The sequence below is a fragment of the Salvelinus namaycush genome, chromosome 2 (assembly GCF_016432855.1).
Source record: "Salvelinus namaycush isolate Seneca chromosome 2, SaNama_1.0, whole genome shotgun sequence".
NCBI lineage: Eukaryota > Metazoa > Chordata > Actinopteri > Salmoniformes > Salmonidae > Salvelinus > Salvelinus namaycush.
Genome location: NC_052308.1, coordinates 62,499,336 through 62,517,555, shown reverse-complemented (window position 1 = coordinate 62,517,555; position 18,220 = coordinate 62,499,336). Strand labels below are relative to the sequence as shown.

General features: G+C 43.5%; 1 protein-coding gene across 1 annotated transcript in view; it reads left to right on the top strand.

The window, feature by feature from the left end:
- The window catches only part of LOC120065642 (protein kinase C alpha type), a 218,668-nt gene that overhangs the window by 175,287 nt on the left and 25,161 nt on the right, over window positions 1–18,220 (top strand). The window contains exons 11-14 of the mRNA XM_039016710.1: window positions 1,321–1,412; window positions 2,394–2,456; window positions 2,668–2,806; window positions 16,809–16,889. Coding sequence (XP_038872638.1) covers window positions 1,321–1,412; window positions 2,394–2,456; window positions 2,668–2,806; window positions 16,809–16,889 — 375 coding nt within the window. The remainder of the gene's footprint in view (window positions 1–1,320; window positions 1,413–2,393; window positions 2,457–2,667; window positions 2,807–16,808; window positions 16,890–18,220) is intronic.

Below are 18,220 nucleotides of genomic sequence, written 5' to 3'. Positions count from 1 at the left end.
GAGGCGACAATTTAAATTGGGTTTAGTAAGCTGAGGAATACATAAATAGTCGCCTCTTCAGAACACACAATGTTGAAAAGTTTCAAATGAAATCACACTTCCAGATAATAATTAAACAATAAGGCCTGAGGAGGTGTGGTATATGGCCAATATACCACGGCTAAGGGCTGTTCTAATGCACGACGCAATGCAGAGTGCCTGGATACATGTAATAGTGCTAGACATGCACACAAACATATACAGTTGGCATTGCTGATATAATTTTAGTTGTCCTTGATGTCCTTTGTTTGTTTGTTTTTTGCATTGTTTTTTGCTGTTTTCTACTGTCTTATGTTTTCTCTTTAGTTCATTTTCTTGGTTGTTGGTGCATTTGGGGGTTCTTGGGGGTGGGGAATGGAATTAAATTGTATTTTTTGTATTAATTATTATTATTATTATTTTTCTTCTTGGGGGGAGACTGTAAGGGGGGTCTCGAATGGTTCAGGGACAGCTGTTGGGGAACTGTGGGGGGGGATCTTGGAGGGTTCGCGTTCATGTTTTTTTTGGCCTGGTGGGAGATCTGTCTACGTGCCCTTGAGCAGGGCATTGACCCTGGATGTGTGTGTCACTCTGAATGGGAGTCTGGTGGATGACTGGTGTGGTGTAGTTGTTGAGCGGCTTAACTGCAAGTATATCATAGGTTTCAGATATTCAATTAAAAGAAATATATTTAAAAAAAGTGCCTGGATGCAGCACTTAGCCATGGGTATATTGGCCATATACCACAAACTCCCGTGGTGCCTTATTGCTATTATAAACTGGTTACCAACGTAATTAGACCAGTAAATGGTCATATTTTGTCATACCCGTGGTACACAGTCTGATATATCACGTCTTTTAGCCAATCAGTATTCAGGGCTCGACCCACCCGGTTTATAGTGAGGTGTATGTTAAAGTTTTGCACTTTGAAAATGTCGCCCTGTGACTAGTGCAGGACAGACAGGTAAGAGGCTGTCTGAGGGATTTACTTCAGTTTGACTAGACATAATGGAGTCCTACAAGGGAAATATTTCTGAGGGGTGTACTTTTTCCTCTCATGTTGTTGTTCTGCTTTCTATAGTACTTAACACTCCTACCGTATCCCCTATATGTGACTCAATACTACACAACAGCCTCACCACTGGGTCCTACAGTATAATGAAGAAAGCCTCTCTGTCTTTCTGACATAGCTGTTATCATGACACAGTGTATGACGGTAGAACAGATGCCAACCCAAAACATTATGAAAAACAATGTTATATGATATTAAACAGCCCCGTCTCTGTCTCCCTCTCTGCCCAGGACCGGCTGTACTTTGTCATGGAGTATGTGAATGGGGGAGACCTCATGTACCACATCCAACAAGCGGGCAAATTCAAAGAGCCACAGGCAGTGTAAGTTACCCTTTCCCCTCGCTTTCACCTTTTATACTGAACAAAAATCTAAACACAGCATGTAAAGTGTTGGTCCCATGTTTCTGCTCCCGAGTGGCGCAGCGGTCTAAGGCACTGCATCTCAGTGCAAGAGGCGTCACTACAGTCCCTGGTTCGATTCCAGGCTGTATCACATCCGGCCGTGATTGAGAGTCCCATAGGTTGGCGCACAATTGGCCCAGTGACATTTGGGTTTGGCCGGGGTAGGACGTCATTGTAAATAAGAATTTGTTCTTAACTGACTTGCCTAGTTAAATAGCTGAAATAAAGGATCCCAGAGAATTGTCATTTCTCTACCATAAAACGTCTCCAACGTCGTTTTAGAGAATTTGGCAGTACATCCAACCGGCCTCACAACCGCAGACCACGTGTAACCACGGCAGCCCAGGACCTCCACATCTGGCTTCTTCACCTGCGGGATCATCTGAGGGGTGCCGAGGATCATTTCTGTCTATAATAAAGCCCTAATTCCGATTGGCTGGGCCTGGCTCCCAAGTGGGTGGGCCTATGTCCTCCCGGGCCCACCCATGGCTGCACCCCTGCCCAGTCATGTGAAATCCATAGACTAGGGCCTAATGAATTTATTTCAATTGACTGATTTCCTTCTATGAACTGTCATCAGTCAAATCTTTCAAATTGTTGCATTTATATTTTTGATCAGGGGGAATAAGAGTGTGTGTGTAAAAGAGAAATAAATAGAGGGCTTGGAAGAGAGAGCGAGAAGGGAGAAGAAGAGGGAAAACTAGACTGGGCACTGCAAAGTACGGAGGAGAAGGAGAAACGACAGCCTAGGTATAAGAATGAATATATCTATCAGCATGTGCCCAGTCTAGCTGAAGCACATTCCAGTCCTTTACAATCCTTCCTGTTGAAATGAATGGCTTCAGGGCTGTCTTAACATGGAGCTTCAGGGCTGTCTTAACATGGAGCATGTCATTGCAGGTTCTATGCAGCAGAGATCTCTGTTGGCCTGTTCTTCCTGCACAAGAAAGGAATCATTTACAGGTGAGTCTTCTTCCAATGTACACCAACTCAGAGGCACTTTATCCCATTCTAGGATCAATGTTTACCGTACACTGTGTATTGTCAAACCATTCATTCATCAATGTAATAATGTAAATGTCAAGAAAGTAACAGGAGGGGTGTAGAAAAGGCCCTAAAATACAATGGTCATCTTCATTTGGCCCTTGTCACATGATGCGGGTGTCTCCTGCAGGGATCTGAAGCTGGACAACGTGATGCTGGACTCGGAGGGCCACATTAAGATCGCTGACTTTGGCATGTGTAAAGAGAACATATACGAGGGAGTGACCACTCGCACCTTCTGTGGGACGCCCGACTACATCGCCCCAGAGGTAGGAACAGGGGGAGTGTGTGTGTGTGGGGGGGAGGGAGAGGGGTGGTCATCTTTGTCATTGTCTGGCCTGCGCCCCCGTCTCCGTGGTGATCCACATCCGAGTCGACAGCTCAGGATGCGCACACACACACACACACACACACACACACACACACACACACCGTGTCTACTGAACATTTTGAGTGAGAAAGATTACCGTGTCTACTGAACATTTTGAGTTCGAAAGAGAGCGTTTTGCATGAGAATCTGCCCTTGATGTAACCAACCCAGTCAAGCACAGCCCAGTGAGGGACACCATATTGATTTCCTCTAAAACGTCCCCAAATAGGTTCATGGGTGCTGAGGCTGGGTGGACAAGCTGTGTTGGTGAGGTACACACCAAGGTACACAGGGTGGTTGGGGTGGTGGTGAGCCCCTTTGCAAATGCACCGTCCAGCTCTCACAGCAGGGGCTCCAGTCAGGCTCTTATAACTCCACACGCTCTCGCTCTCTCTGACTTTGAGAGACTTGAGAGAGTAGAGGTTGATACCATTATATTAGCTCCAATGAAGGGTTGGAAATGGACATTTACCTAAAAGTCTGATTTCTTAATTGAAGTGAAATTGACCTCCACCTCATAATACGAGACGTTTTGCTTCCCCTATATGTTTTATTAATTTTGTCTTGCTATTTTTGCGATGTGGAAGTTTGCTATCCTCTGTGTTTGTCGGTGTGTGTGTTCATGCACTTTAGTGTGTGTGTGAGAGTGTGCGCGTGTCCCTGTATCTACACGCATCAGTGTGTGTGTCCGTCTACAGTGGCTTGCGAAAGTATTCACCCCCCTTGGCATTTTTCCTATTTTGTTGCCTTACAACCTGGATTTAAAATAGATTTTGGGGGGGGGGTTGTATCATTTGATTTACACAACATTCCTACCACTTTGAAGATGCAAAATATGTTTTATTTGGAAACAAACAAGAATAAGACACAAAAACAGAACTTGAGTGTGCATAACTATTCCCCCCCAAAATCAATACATTGTAGAGCCACCTTTTGCAGCAATTACAGCTGCAAGTCTCTTGGGTTATGTCTCTATAAGCTTGGCACATCTAGCCACTGGGATTTTTGCCCATTCTTCAAGGCAAAACTGCTCCAGCTCCTTCAAGTTGGATGGGTTCCGCTGGTGTACAGCAATCTTTAAGTCATACCACAGATTCTCAATTGGATTGAGGTCTGGGCTTTGACTAGGCCATTCCAAGACATTTAAATGTTTCCTCTTAAACAACTTGAGTGTTGCTTTAGCAGTATGCTTAGGGTCATTGTCCTGCTGGAAGGTGAACCTCCGTCCCAGTCTCAAATCTCTGGAAGACTGAAACAGGTTTCCCTCAAAAATGTCCCTATATTTAGCGCCATCCGTCATTCCTTCAATTTTGACCAGTTTCTCAGTCCCTGCCGATGAAAAACATCTCCACAGCATGATGCTGCCACCACCATGCTTCACTGTGGAGATGGTGTTCTCGGGGTCATGAGAGGTGTTGGGTTTGCGCCAGACATAGTGTTTTCCTTGATGGCAAAAAAGCTTGATTTTAGTCTCATCTGACCAGAATACCTTCTTCCATATGTTTGGGGAATCTCCCACATGCCTTTTTGCGAACACCAAACGTGTTTGCTTATTTTTTTCTTTAAGCAATAGCTTTTTTCTGCCCACACTTCCGTAAAGCCCAGCTCTGTGGAGTGTACGGCTTAAAGTGGTCCTATGGACAGATACTCCAATCTCCGCTGTGGAGCGTTGCAGCTCCTTCAGGGTTATCTTTGGTCTCTTTGTTGCCTCTCTGATTAATGCCCTCCTTGCCTGGTCTGTGAGTTTTGGTGGGTGGCCCTCTCTTGGCAGGTTTGTTGTGGTGCCATATTCTTTCTATTATTTAATGGTGCTCCGTGGGATGTTCAAAGTTTCATATATTTTTTTATAACCCAACCCTGATCTGTATTACTTGTGTCATGCACAAACTAGATGTCCTAACTGACTTGCCAAAACTATAGTTCGTTAACAAGAAATTTGTGGAGTGGTTGAAAAACTAGTTTTAATGACTCCAACCTAAGTGTATGTAAACTTCCAAATTCATTTGTATACTGAGATCATGTGACAGATCATATGACACTTAGATTGAACACAGGTGGACTTTATTTAACTAATTACGTGACTTCTGAAGGTTATTGGTTGCACCAGATCTTATTTAGGGGCTTCATAGCAAAGGGGGTGAATACATATGCACGCACCACTTTTCCGTTTTTAAAATTGAAACAATTCATTTTTTAAATTTCACTTCACCAATCTGGACTATTTTGTTTATGTCCATTACATGAAATCCAAATATAAATTATTTTAATATACAGGTTGTAATGCATCAAAATAGGAAAAACACCAAGGGGGATGAATACTTTTGCAAGGCACTGTATATACATGCACCAGTGTGTGTCCCCGTGTCCGTGTATCTACACACCAGTGTGTGTCTCCGTGTCCGTGTATCTACACGCACCAGTGTGTGTCCCCGTGCATATCTGTATGGGAGTACTCCTCCGTGTACTGTAGGTGTTTGTGTCTCTTAGTTGTCAGGACCCATGTGGAAATAGCTCACACTGTCCCTGTGCACCTCTCTCTCTTTCGCCTGTCACCACCACATTACGCCGCACACACACACAAACACACACACACACACACACACATTGCATTGCTCTACTTCTCTCTCTCTTTCCACTCTTTACCTCTCACCCTGACCTACATAGGCAGCCATGGGAAGGCTCTGTGAGCGTCCCAAACGGCACCCCGTTTCCTCTATGGCCCTATGGGCCTTGGTCAAAAGCAGTGCACTATAAAGGGAATAGGGTGTCATCTGGGATGCAGCCTCTATCAATCTGAGAGGAACACGTTGGTCACTGTATGCTAATGGCAATTTACACACTGCGTTACCAGAGTAACAAGCCTGTGAGATAGAGAGGGGGAGGGTGAGATGGAGGGGAGGATAAATAGAGAGAGACTGTGAGAGAGACTGTGAGAGAGACTGGGATAGAGACTGGGATAGAGACTGGGCGAGAGACTGGGCGAGAGACTGGGCGAGAGACTGGGCGAGAGACTGGGCGAGAGACTGGGAGAGAGACTGGGAGAGAGACTGGGAGAGAGACTGGGAGAGCGAGAGAAGCTGCTTTAGCGCTATCTTCGGATTGTCCTCTGGCTCCTTGTTTTGGCTTCAACAACTTCACTTCCTATTTTTAGGCTTTATGCAATTAGTGGTTGCGGTGACAGATGTTTTCAGATCAGAGCAATTCGTTTCTGTGTTCAATCCTCTGTGTTGACAGAGGAAGAAGTCGTGAGAGAAGAGAGAGAGAGCGAAACTGCCAAAGTACATTTTTGCACTTTGTCAGTGTGCACTAAACTCAGCCTGACCTCCCATTTTGCCTCGCTCCCCAAAGCCTTTTAGCGATAGCAGCTAACGTTAGCCAAGACGGAGACCCTTCAACTGCTCTGCCATGCACTGAGTAGCAGTTGCCCAAGCTTATCTTGCCCATAACCTAACCCCAACCGTTGGAGGCAAGTAGACCAGGGTTTAACTTAATACACTTTACAGGTGCAAGAAAATGCCTCATTCTCTTGTAAGATTCAGTTTGATAAATTAACTGATAACAAAATGCCATTCTAACACCAACTAATTATCTACAGCAGGGCTAGAGCCAGCTTAAAAGCCGTCATAGCCAGTAGCTCTCCAGGAGCACGGTTGGCCATCCCTGATATACACTAACTTCTGAGTAAATCGTATGCCAAATCAGCTGTTCTCCTGAAAGCCCTACTGCCTTTCCATTCAGCCGTGTGACGCTGTTTGACTGAACACCATCAATCCAGGCGTGCAGTCAGTATAGTAGCCTAACTAGTCAAATGGATTCACTTCAAAACCTAGCAACAGACGTACAGCTTATGGCTTAATGTACCGTACTCACCGTGGTGCGCGTCGCTTAAACGAATCCAGTAACACTGAGGTGTGGGCCAACATCACTTCAACCCGCTGTGATGTTGTTTCTGAGATCAGGCTGAGGTTGTGTTCTGTGGCGTTTTAGTAGTTGTCTTGTCTCCGTCGTTCCTATGTGCACGGCGCTATATTAAGAACGGTAGTGGTGGTGGAAGCCTTGAGTAGCTGTGAGTGATCCAGAACTGTCAAGTAGCATTAGGCCTGCCGGGAGACATCCAGCGCAGATGGACACAACCGCACGCACGCTCACACACACTCGCACACAGTACGTTTACGTTGAGTGATCTGGCCGTAGGCCTCTATGGAGTGTGGGAAATGAAAGAAAACAACATGAGATAGTGGAGCGACGGGTCATCAGAGTGTGTGTCCCTATCACATTCATTATGATGCCAAACCAGGGAAGAGACTGACTGGGACACACACACTTGCAATCACTCATATACACAGATACAGACTGCATTCACACAAACGCACTCGGTCAGTCTCAAACAGACAGACTGACAGAGACCGACCCACACACACGCACACACACACATACACTTAACTCAAATGAGTATTCTCACAGAAAACCCTACTCACACTTCGCCACGCAGTGCTGTGCATGGAGTCGAAGGTCACCATTTGCCCTGTGTCATTGTGACAGGCGACAGGCAAGGACAGCGGTGTCACATTGGTGCTCACTGCAGTATGGCCTGAAACAGATCTAAATACCTATCTGTCAGCATTACCTCCTTTCTCTCTGTGTCTCTGCCTCTCTCTCTCTGTGTCTCTGCCTCTCTCTGTGTCTCTGCCTCTCTCTCTCTGTCTCTGCCTCTCTCTCTGTGTCTCTGCCTCTCTCTGTGTGTCTCTGCCTCTCTCTCTGTGTCTCTGCCTCTCTCTCTGTGTCTCTGCCTCTCTCTCTGTGTCTCTGCCTCTCTCTCTCTCTGTGTCTCTGCCTCTCTCTCTCTCTGTGTCTCTGCCTCTCTCTCTCTCTGTGTCTCTGCCTCTCTCTCTCTCTGTGTCTCTGCCTCTCTCTCTCTCTGTGTCTCTGCCTCTCTCTCTCTCTGTGTCTCTGCCTCTCTCTCTCTCTGTGTCTCTGCCTCTCTCTCTCTCTGTGTCTCTGCCTCTCTCTCTCTCTGTGTCTCTGCCTCTCTCTCTCTCTCTCTGTGTCTCTGCCTCTCTCTCTCTCTCTCTGTGTCTCTGCCTCTCTCTCTCTCTCTCTGTGTCTCTGCCTCTCTCTCTCTCTGTGTCTCTGCCTCTCTCTCTCTCTGTGTCTCTGCCTCTCTCTCTCTGTGTCTCTGCCTCTCTCTCTCTGTGTGTGTGTGTGTGTGTGTGTGTGTGTGTGTGTGTGTGTGTGTGTGTGTGTGTGTGTGTGTGTGTGTGTGTGTGTGTGTGTGTGTGTGTGTGTGTGTGTGTGTGTGTGTGTGTGTGTGTGTGTGTGTGTGTGTGTGTGTGTGTGTGTGTGTGTGTGTGTGTGTGTGTGTGTGTGTGAGAGAGAGAGAGAACCTGCCAGAGCTCTTAGACGTGTGTGTTGAGGTAAGGTGATTCTTTGTGTAATGCCAGTGAAGCGCTAGTTGCCATTATGTGGAGATGTCACCTTCCTTAAAAGGTTGTTGGTTTACGCCCAGGTCTGGAAGATGGACCAAATGCCACTGTGTTACACTTTATCTTAACGATAACACTGCTGAGTACCTAACATGAGGTAAAAACAAAGGATTTTAAGTGTTCACATAAAATATATCATGATTTGAGTTTATTCCTGTTTTAATTGCAAACAGAAAACGTACCCCGGGTTGGCTCCAAATGCATTGCAATAGAAGTTGAAGTGGTAGAGTCCTCTCATTGGTGCTGTGAAGATACCTAGGGCAAATGAGGAGCTTTTAGATATCACGTCTACGTAAAACATTTCCAGTATATTATGGTTTAGTGCATCACATTACTACCTCTGGTGGGTTTATAGAGGTCGCCAACGTTTGTGAAGAACTTTTTGTAGACCAGGGTAGTTTCAGTGTTGAAAGGTCCTACAGTATGTTCCCTGCCTTGATTCCCAATGCTGCAGAGAAGGCCACCATAGGTCTGTCTGTGAATGATATGAGAGTACACACTCCATGACAATCTATTTGACCGTTGACTTCAAATTAAGTTTTTCCTGACCGTGTGATCTGAGGGTCATATGTTTTTTCCTAAATCTGCAGTTCAGCGCTATTGGTGATTTTAAATGCTTTTTTTGGTGATTTTAAATGCTTTTATTGGTGATTTTAAATGCTTTTTGGTGATTTTAAATGCTTTTATTGGTTATTTTTAAATGCTTTTATTGGTGACTGTTTTGAGTAAATCTGAATATATTGTCAAAGCTAGTGTAGCTATTCTCTAGTAGTTGAACCTTTGTCATGTTTATCTATGCATGACAAGTTTTACGGCCGCATTATACTTGGATGCTTTCCGTGAAGTGTTACCAAAATATTCTCTCTCCATAGTATTTGCCAATAATGTTATTACGTTTTCTCTTCAGCTCCTCCGCCTGGTTCTCACTGGCTTTCAGTCTGGCCTCCATCTCTCTCAGCACAGTGTAGATGTCCCGCTGGCAGGTTTGCTGGAACTGTGTTGAGGCTGCGACCTCATCTTTCGGGTTTCAGATTCCCGTCCTCTGTAGCTATGGCATTGTCTCCCTGACCCAGCGCCCCAGACGGGCAGTAGCACAGAAATGCTAGCTGCAGAGCTATAGGGGTCTTCGTTCTTCATCTGGACTCTTGAGTCGTTTGTTCTCCTGTGATTTCTGATCTCTAGTCCGTGGTACGGTACATTTTATAAGCACATATCCTTTTGGGCACAAATGGAATGTTCCAGGAGGACTTTGATCCAGTTCAAAGTGGCTACCTTTCAATCATGTTCAAGTGCTTAAGAAACGTCAACGGTTATGGATTGACGTGACCTGCTTCTTTAACCACTATTTCAGCTTGGGTAAATGTTTCACAAAACTATTGTCTCTCTTCACAGTACCATATGAGTCATGTGTTTGGGTTTCAAATACTTCATCTGTGCCTGGTGGGCTTTCCTTGCTTAAGAAACGAATAGAAACATTCCCCAAATTGCCCTCCAAGCAGACTTAAGCGAACGCTCAAAGTATTAGCATTTTTTTATTTAAGGAGGTGATCCCAGGTCTGGTGTTTACCTCAAGGAGTATGTGAACGCCTGTTAATCATTATTTTCAAGATATCCTTCTCATTCAGGTCATGTTTTTTTTCTTCCAATCCTTATTTTTCAATCCTTCTTCAACCCACAGATACATTGAAGAAGGACATAAAGCTATGAGCAACAGCAAATACACCCGAGAATAAGAACACACACCTCAGAATAGGCTACATGTACAATGTGATAGTAACAATGACTCAGCATAAAATGTATAAAACAGCATCACACGTCGCTGTTGGTTTGTGTACAGTAAATGCAGGATGGAAGCTGCCAGAGGCAGGGTTATTATGTGTGTCATTCTGTAAACACCACAGATGTACTAAACTGAGAGATTTTTTTATTTAAATAAACAGTGTTAATCTTGTCCATTCATTTTTTGTATTATTATTATTTTTCTTTCTGTTGCATGTAGCTGGATCTGTCAAACAGATGGTGTGGAACTTATCCCCATACAGAATACACCGGGCAAATAGCAGAATGCCAGTGAAGGTGCTGAGGTTGCGGTCATTTTCTACCCAGATCCATGAGTTGGCTTCAAGGCGCACCTAGACCTGATCTCCCTCCTCAAGCATCAGTACAGCCCCGCTAGATTCATTATCTGAACCATCACTAGATGTTATGGGATCTGCCGTACCAACAACTCTCTCTCCTTTCGTGAACAGAAATGCCATCTTGGCTCCATGTGTATGGCAATAGAAGGTGAAGTGGTGGAGTCCTCTCACTGGTGCCATGAACATACCTGTAGCGAAGGAGCTTAATAAATGGTTTATAAATATACCGATTTTGATCAATCATTCCAATTATCAATAGTTTACTGATGGTATTGCTTAACACTGTTTTTTTGTTTTGTTATTATCAGCACAATGTAAATAGGGATACTACTAATGTAAGAAGAATCTGGACACACCAGATTTGGGGTCAATTCAGAATTTAGTTGTGAATTGCTCTTTAACCTCTCTGGTATAAGTGGGACCCTAGCGTCACACCTCGACAACAGCCAGTGAAATTGCAGGGCGCCAAATTCAAAACAACAGAAATCCCATAATTAAAATTCCTCAAACATACAAGTATTATCCACCATTTTAAAGATAAACTTCTTGTAAATCCAACCCGCTGTGTCAGATTTCAAAAGGCTTTACGGAGAAAGCACACTTTGTGATTATGTTAGGTCAGCACCTAGCCACAGAAACCCATACAGCCATTTTCCAGCCAAGGAGAGTGTAACAAAAGTCAGAAATAGCATTAAAATTAATCACTTACCTTTGATGATCTTCATCTGGTGGCACTCCCAGGTCTCCATGTTAGACAATAAATGTTTGTTTTGTTCGATAATGCCCCTCCTTTTTGTTTGCGTGTTTTGTCCAGTTATCCGAATGCTTAAGGCACTAAGTCCAGACGAAAAGTTTTAAAAAAGTACAATAAAAGTTAGTAGAAACATGCCAAACGATGTTTAAAATCAATCCTCCGGTTGTTTTTGTCATAAATAATCAATACATTTCAACCGGACAAAAGCTTCGTCAATAGGAAAGGAGAAACAAGAAAGGCGCGTTCCTGATCAGGCGCATGGCTGATGAATGGAAATTTCCACTGGCCACTGATTGAAAGTGCTCTGTCTCCCTAATTTTTTAGAGTAAAAGCCTGAAACAATGTCTAAAGACTGGCCACGTGTAGAGGAAGCCACAGAGCTCGTGAACTGGGTCCTAAGTCTTTGTATGGTGAATAGGCTTTCAATGGAAAAACAGCCTTTCAAAATAATAGTACTTCCTGGTTGGATTTTCAGTTTTGGAAACTTTAGACTGGTTTCTATCCAAATATACTAATTATCTACTAATTATATGCATATCCTATCTTCTGGGCCTGAGTAGCAGGCAGTTTAATATAGGGCACGCTTTTCATCCAAAATTCCGAATGCTGCCCCCTACCCTAGTGAAGTTAATTCAAATTAATTCACCATTTGAATTGGATTGGAATTGGACACACCCCACAGGAAAACATTTTGATGATATTTTAATATAATGAAGTGAAATTAAACTGAAATGGCTAATGTACTCTACACATCACTGTACACATTTACATTTTTTCATCAATTATAGATGGTTACCAGTTATATGTTACAGTAAATTAGGAATTAGGAAATCTATATAGTACATTGCCCAGGAAATATATGCATTCCCTGTTGCAATGGTAAAGGTATAGATCTACCGGGAAAAGAAACAGTTCACTTTTAAAACTTTCAAAAGTGAACTGTCGCTTTATCCTTTTTCAGTTATTGGCTCCAAATTTCTTGAGAAATGTTATTGTTTGTGCTTCACATTACCGGTTGTAGGCGTTGCCGATGTCGGTGATGACCTTCCCGTAGACCAAAGTAGTTTCAGTGTTGAACGGTCCTTTTGTTGCTTCCGGAACCATCCTCGGTCAGTGCAGCTGAGAATGCCACTCTTGGTCTTTCTGTGAAGACAACGATTACACAATCTTAGGTACATTATGATGTGGTCATAATGCATTACAAGACGCTTATAATGAATCAAAGTCATTGGGCCTGTCCGAATACCAAGGCTAGTTTTATAGTATGTGAAACTTCAGAAGTGTAGGATGATTGAAATGCCAGGGTGTCATATTCAGCGTTTCATCTAGTATGACTTGACAGCACACTATTGAGGAAGAGAATAATCTTATCAGACCCACGTGTATTTGGCAATAGCTGATCATCAAAAGAGGGGACGTGCTGTTCCAAAATGAACGAGTGGCGCGAACAGACGCGATTGTGCATTTAGATGGCGCCTTCTCAATATGGACGAGCCTAGTACGTTGTTGCTTACTGCATACATTTTTTACTGAACCGTATGTTCTAGATAGTATGTAGTATGGTTTGTACATTTAGTACCCTGTGCCACGTAAAAATGTATTTCTAAAACGTGATAAGGGCTCATACATCCTTTGGAAGAAGTAATAATACGTTATAACTCTCTTTACCTTGATTCATTTTCCTTCATTCATCAACCTGGTTTTCTGTATTTCTCAGTCTGGTTCTCAGCTCCTCTTCCTGAACCCTACTGGTACTCAGTCTGGCCTCCATAGTTTCCATTGGTTTGGGTCAGCTCAACTATCTGCTCTACCAGCATCTCTTTCAGCATAGTGTGGAGATGGTGTGATATCTTTGTCTAGCTGTTGCTTATTGACAACCACTCCTCCTTCATGTTCACTGTCTGACTGACCCAGTTCCCCAGATGGGCAGTTGCACGACCATGTCAGCTGCAGAACTATAATGGTCTTCATTCTCAATATGGACGATTGAGTCGTTTTGTCTCCTGTGTAATTTCTGATCCCTGGCCCAGGGGTTTATAAGCATGTATCCATCTGAAACGTTACCTAAGATAGACCTGTTGTTGATGTACACTACTGGTCAAACGTTTGGACACCTACTCATTCAAGGGTTTTTCTTTATTTTTACCATGTTCTACATTGTAGAATAATAGTGAAAACATCAAAACTATGAAATAACACATATGGAATCATGTAGTAACCAAAAAAGTCTTAAACAAATCAAAATATATATTTATATTTTAAGATTCTTCAAATAGCCACCCTTTGCCTTGATGACAGCTTTGCACACTCTTGGCATTTTCTCAACCAGCTTCATGAGGTAGTCACCTGAAATGCATTTCAATTAACAGGTGTGCCTTGTTAAAAGTGAATTTGTGGAATTTCTTTCCTTCTTAATGCGTTTGAGCGAATCAGTTGTGTTGTGACAAGGTAGGAGGGGTATACAGAAGATAGCCCTATTTGGTAAAAGACCAAGTCCATATTGTTCCAAGAACATCTCAAATAAGCAAAGAGAAACTACAGTCCATCATTACTTTAAGACATGAACGTCAGTCAATCCGGAAAATGTCAAGAACTTTGAAAGTTTCTTCAAGTGCAGTCACAAAAACCATCAAATGAAACGGGCTCTCATGAGGACCGCCACAGGAATGGAAGACCCAGAGTTACCTCTGCTGCAGAGGATACGTTCATTAGAGTTACCAGCCTCAGAAATTGCAGCCCAAATAAATGCTTCACAGAGTAAAAGTAACAGACACATCTCAACATCAACTGTTCAGAGGAGACTGCGTGAATCAGGCCTTCATGGTCGAATTGCTGCAAAGAAACCACTACTAAAGAACACCAATCAGAAGAAGAGACTTGCTTGGGCCAAGAAACACAAGCAATGGACATTAGACCGGTGGAAATGTTAAGATTTTTGGTTCCAAACGCCATGTCTTTGTGAGACGCGGTGTGGGTGAACGCATGATCTCCGCATGTGTATTTTCCACCGTAAAGCATGGAGGAGGAGGTGTTATGGTATGGAGGTGCTTTGCTGGTGACACTGTCTGTGATTTATTTAGAATTCAAGGCACACTTAACCAGCATGGCTACCACAGCATTCTGCAGTGATACGCCATCCCATCTGGTTTGGGCTTAGTGGGATTATCATTTGTTTTTCAACAGGACAATGACCCAACACACCTCCAGGCTGTGTAAGGGCTATTTGAACAAGAAGGAGATTGATGGAGTGCTGCATCAGATGACCTGGCCTCCACAATCCCCCGACCTCAACCAAATTCAGATGGCCTGCAGAGTGAAGGAAAAGTAGCCAACAAGTGCTCAGCATATGTGGGAACTCCTTCAAGACTGTTGGAAAATCATTCCAGGTGAAGCTGGTTGAGAGAATGCCAAGAGTGTGCAAAGCTGCCATCAAGGCAAAGGGTGGCTATTTAAAGAATCTCAAATATAAAATATATTTTGATTTGTTTCACACTTTTTTGGTTACTACATGATTCGCTATGTGTTATTTCATTTTTTGATGTCTTCACTATTATTCTACAATGTAGAGAATAGTCAAAATAAAGAAAAACCCTTGAATGAATAGGTGTTCTAGAACTTTTGACCAGTAGTGTAGCTCATGGAGAAAGATTGATATACTCACGGAATCAATTTTGACCTGTTCAGTTTAGTTTGAGACTGAGTATGGCCTGGTTAAGCCAAAAAGACAGGACGACCAAACAGAAAACAATCCAATATTGTATTTACTGTTAGGGAAACAGGTTAAAGTCCTGCTTGTGTGCTCGTTACACAAAGACACACTCTACTTACACACACACAAAGACACCCTCTCCTTATACTGTGTGTGAAAAACAAAGCACTGACCTCTTTCCCCACCTCATCTCCATGACATAATGGCCTATCTTTTATTGATCATCTTCCTCTAGCAGTCCCTCGTGTTGATGTATTCATTGATGCACTCGTTTTATTGGACACGTCCTCTGAAAAGAAGTTCCCGTTTGCTACACTTTCCAACACGACACAGTAAGACGCTCGGGTTTTCCTTCTGATACTCAAGGCACCTCTTCAGCTTCATTTCTGCCGGCCGCCGTCTAGTCGTGCAGCTGCTTCTCCTCTAGCACTGTTGGGGATTCAGGTGTCTTGTTCTCGGCTTCTACCACATGTTCAATGAACGTCCCTTGATATGCACATGCATGCATAATGTGTTCTTGCATGCATGGGCGTACTTACCCCAGCTGTTATTGCACAAGTAGAGATACGCCGCCCACCACTTCACAAAACAATAATAACATTGTCTCCCTCCATTTATTTCGCATCAGTGAATTCTCCCATGGACCGTACTTTACTTTGCATCGATGGATTTTCCCTCTGCAACATAGCAGTACTTCGCTCCGGCAAGGCTGTCTCGTGTCTTCATTAGAATGGATCCAATGATAAGCTAGGGGGACACAACAGCAGATGGTGAAACTGGTTGACAGGATGTGCCTGCTCTCTCAGTAATGAACCAGGTTCCCTCTAGAAGAGGATGCTAATTGCTAATAAGAGCTAGATTGACTGGTGGGGCGTGTGTGGAAGGCATTTGTCTCGGACTCTCTTGGGTACTGTCAGTTAGCGATAGACATATCGTGCCGACAATGTGAACGGCTAGTGTGTGTGTGTGTGTGTGTGTGCATATGAATGTGTTACTGTAGCTGATGCAGAGTGTGGTGTGAGACTAAAAGTTTTTTTTAAATGTGTGTGTGTGTGCCTGTCTCTTTGTCTGTAATGTGTATATACTTTGCCAGCATTTCACCTTCTGTGAACATGTGCATTGTCTTATCTAATCCCATGTAACTCTTTTCATCCCTCTTGCTCTCTCTCGTCTCTGTCTCTCTCGCTCTCTCTCATCTCTGTCTCTCTCGCTCTCTCTCGTCTCTGTCTCTCTCGCTCTCTCTCGTCTCTGTCTCTCTCGCTCTCTCTCGTCTCTGTCTCTCTCGCTCTCTGTCTCTCGCTCTCTGTCTCTCTCGCTCTCTGTCTCTCTCGCTCTCTCTCGTCTCTGTCTCTCTCGTCTCTTCTCTCTCGCTCTCTGTCTCTCTCGCTCTCTCTCGTCTCTGTCTCTCTCGCTCTCTCTCGTCTCTGTCTCTCTCGCTCTCTCTCGTCTCTGTCTCTCTCGCTCTCTCTCGTCTCTGTCTCTCTCGCTCTCTCTCATCTCTGTCTCTCTCGTCTCTGTCTCTCTCGCTCTCTCTTGTCTGTCTCTCTCTCTCTCTCTCTCTCTCTCTCTCTCTCGCTCTTTGTCTCTCTCTCTCGCTCTTTGTCTCTCTCTCGCTCTTTGTCTCTCTCTCTCTCTCTCTCGCTCTCTCTCGCTCTTTGTCTCTCTCTCGCTCTCTCTCGCTCTTTGTCTCTCTCTCTCGCTCTTTGTCTCTCGCTCTTTGTCTCTCGCTCTCTCTCTCGCTCTTTGTCTCTCGCTCTCTCTCTCGCTCTCTCTGTCTCTCTCTGTCTCTCTTTGTCTCTCTGTCTCTGTCTCTCCAGATTATTGCATACCAGCCATACGGGCTATCAGTGGATTGGTGGGCATACGGAGTGCTGCTCTACGAAATGTTGGCAGGACAGGTGAGTGTGCCCCCCACCTCGCTCTACACACACACAGACACTCACGTGCAAATCCTTCAGGTTTCTAGATAAAGACACAGTCGGGTAACCTTCACACTGACCTTACAGTAATCCAGTCTCATGAGAACGAAAGCACACACACACACACACACACAATGTCGTCACCCATCTGCACCCCTCTGATGGGACATGGCGTCATTTTGGACAGCTCTCAAATAGACTCAACTATTTTCAACGCCGATACCGATTATTGGAGGACCAATAAAAGCCAATACCGATTAATCGGACAATTACAACAATACTGAATGAACACTTATTTAAACTTAATATAATACATAAATAAAATCTATTTAGTCTCAAATAAATAATGAAACATGCTCAATTTGGTTTAGATAATGCAGAAACACAGTGTTGGAGAAGAAAGTAAAAGTGCAATATGTGCCATGTAAAAAAGCTAATGTTTAAGTTCCTTGCCCAGAACATGAGAACATATGAAAGCTGGTGGTTCAATATTCCCAGTTCTTCAATATTCCCAGTTAAGAAGTTTTAGGTTGTAGTTATTATAGGAATTATGACACGTCGACTATTTCTCTCTATACCATTTGTATTTCATATACCTTTGACGATTGGATGTTCTAATTGGCACTTTAGTATTGCCAGCCTAATCTCAGGAGTTGATAGGCTTGAAGTCATAAACAGCGGTGTGGGTGAAGCATTGCTAAGAGCTGCTGGCAAACGCAGTAAAGTTTGAATGAATGATTACGAGCCTGCTGCTGCCTACCACCACTCAGTCAGACTGCTCTATCAAATATCTAATCATAGACTTAATTATCAAATCATAGACTTAATTGAAATATAATAAACACAGAAAGAAGAGCCTTTGGTCATTAATATGGTCATATCCGGAAACTATCATTTCGAAAACAAAACGTTTATTCTTTCAGTGAAATACGGAACCGTTCCGTAATTTATTGAACGGGTGGCAACCCTAAGTCTAAATATTGCTGTTACATTGCACAACCTTCAATGTTATGACATAATTATGTAAAATTGTGGCATATTAGTTCGCAACGAGCCAGGCGGCCCAAACTGTTGCATATACCCTGACTCTGCGTGCAATGAACGCAAGAGAAGTGACACAGTTTCCCTACTTAATATTGCCTGCTAACATGAATGTCTTAACTAAATATGCACGTTTAAAAAAATATACTTCTGTGTATTGATTTTAAGAAAGGCATTGATGTTTATGGTTAGGTACATTCATGCAACGATTGTGCTTTTTTCGCGAATGCGCATTTGTTCAATAATCCCCCGTTTGGAGAAGTAGGCTG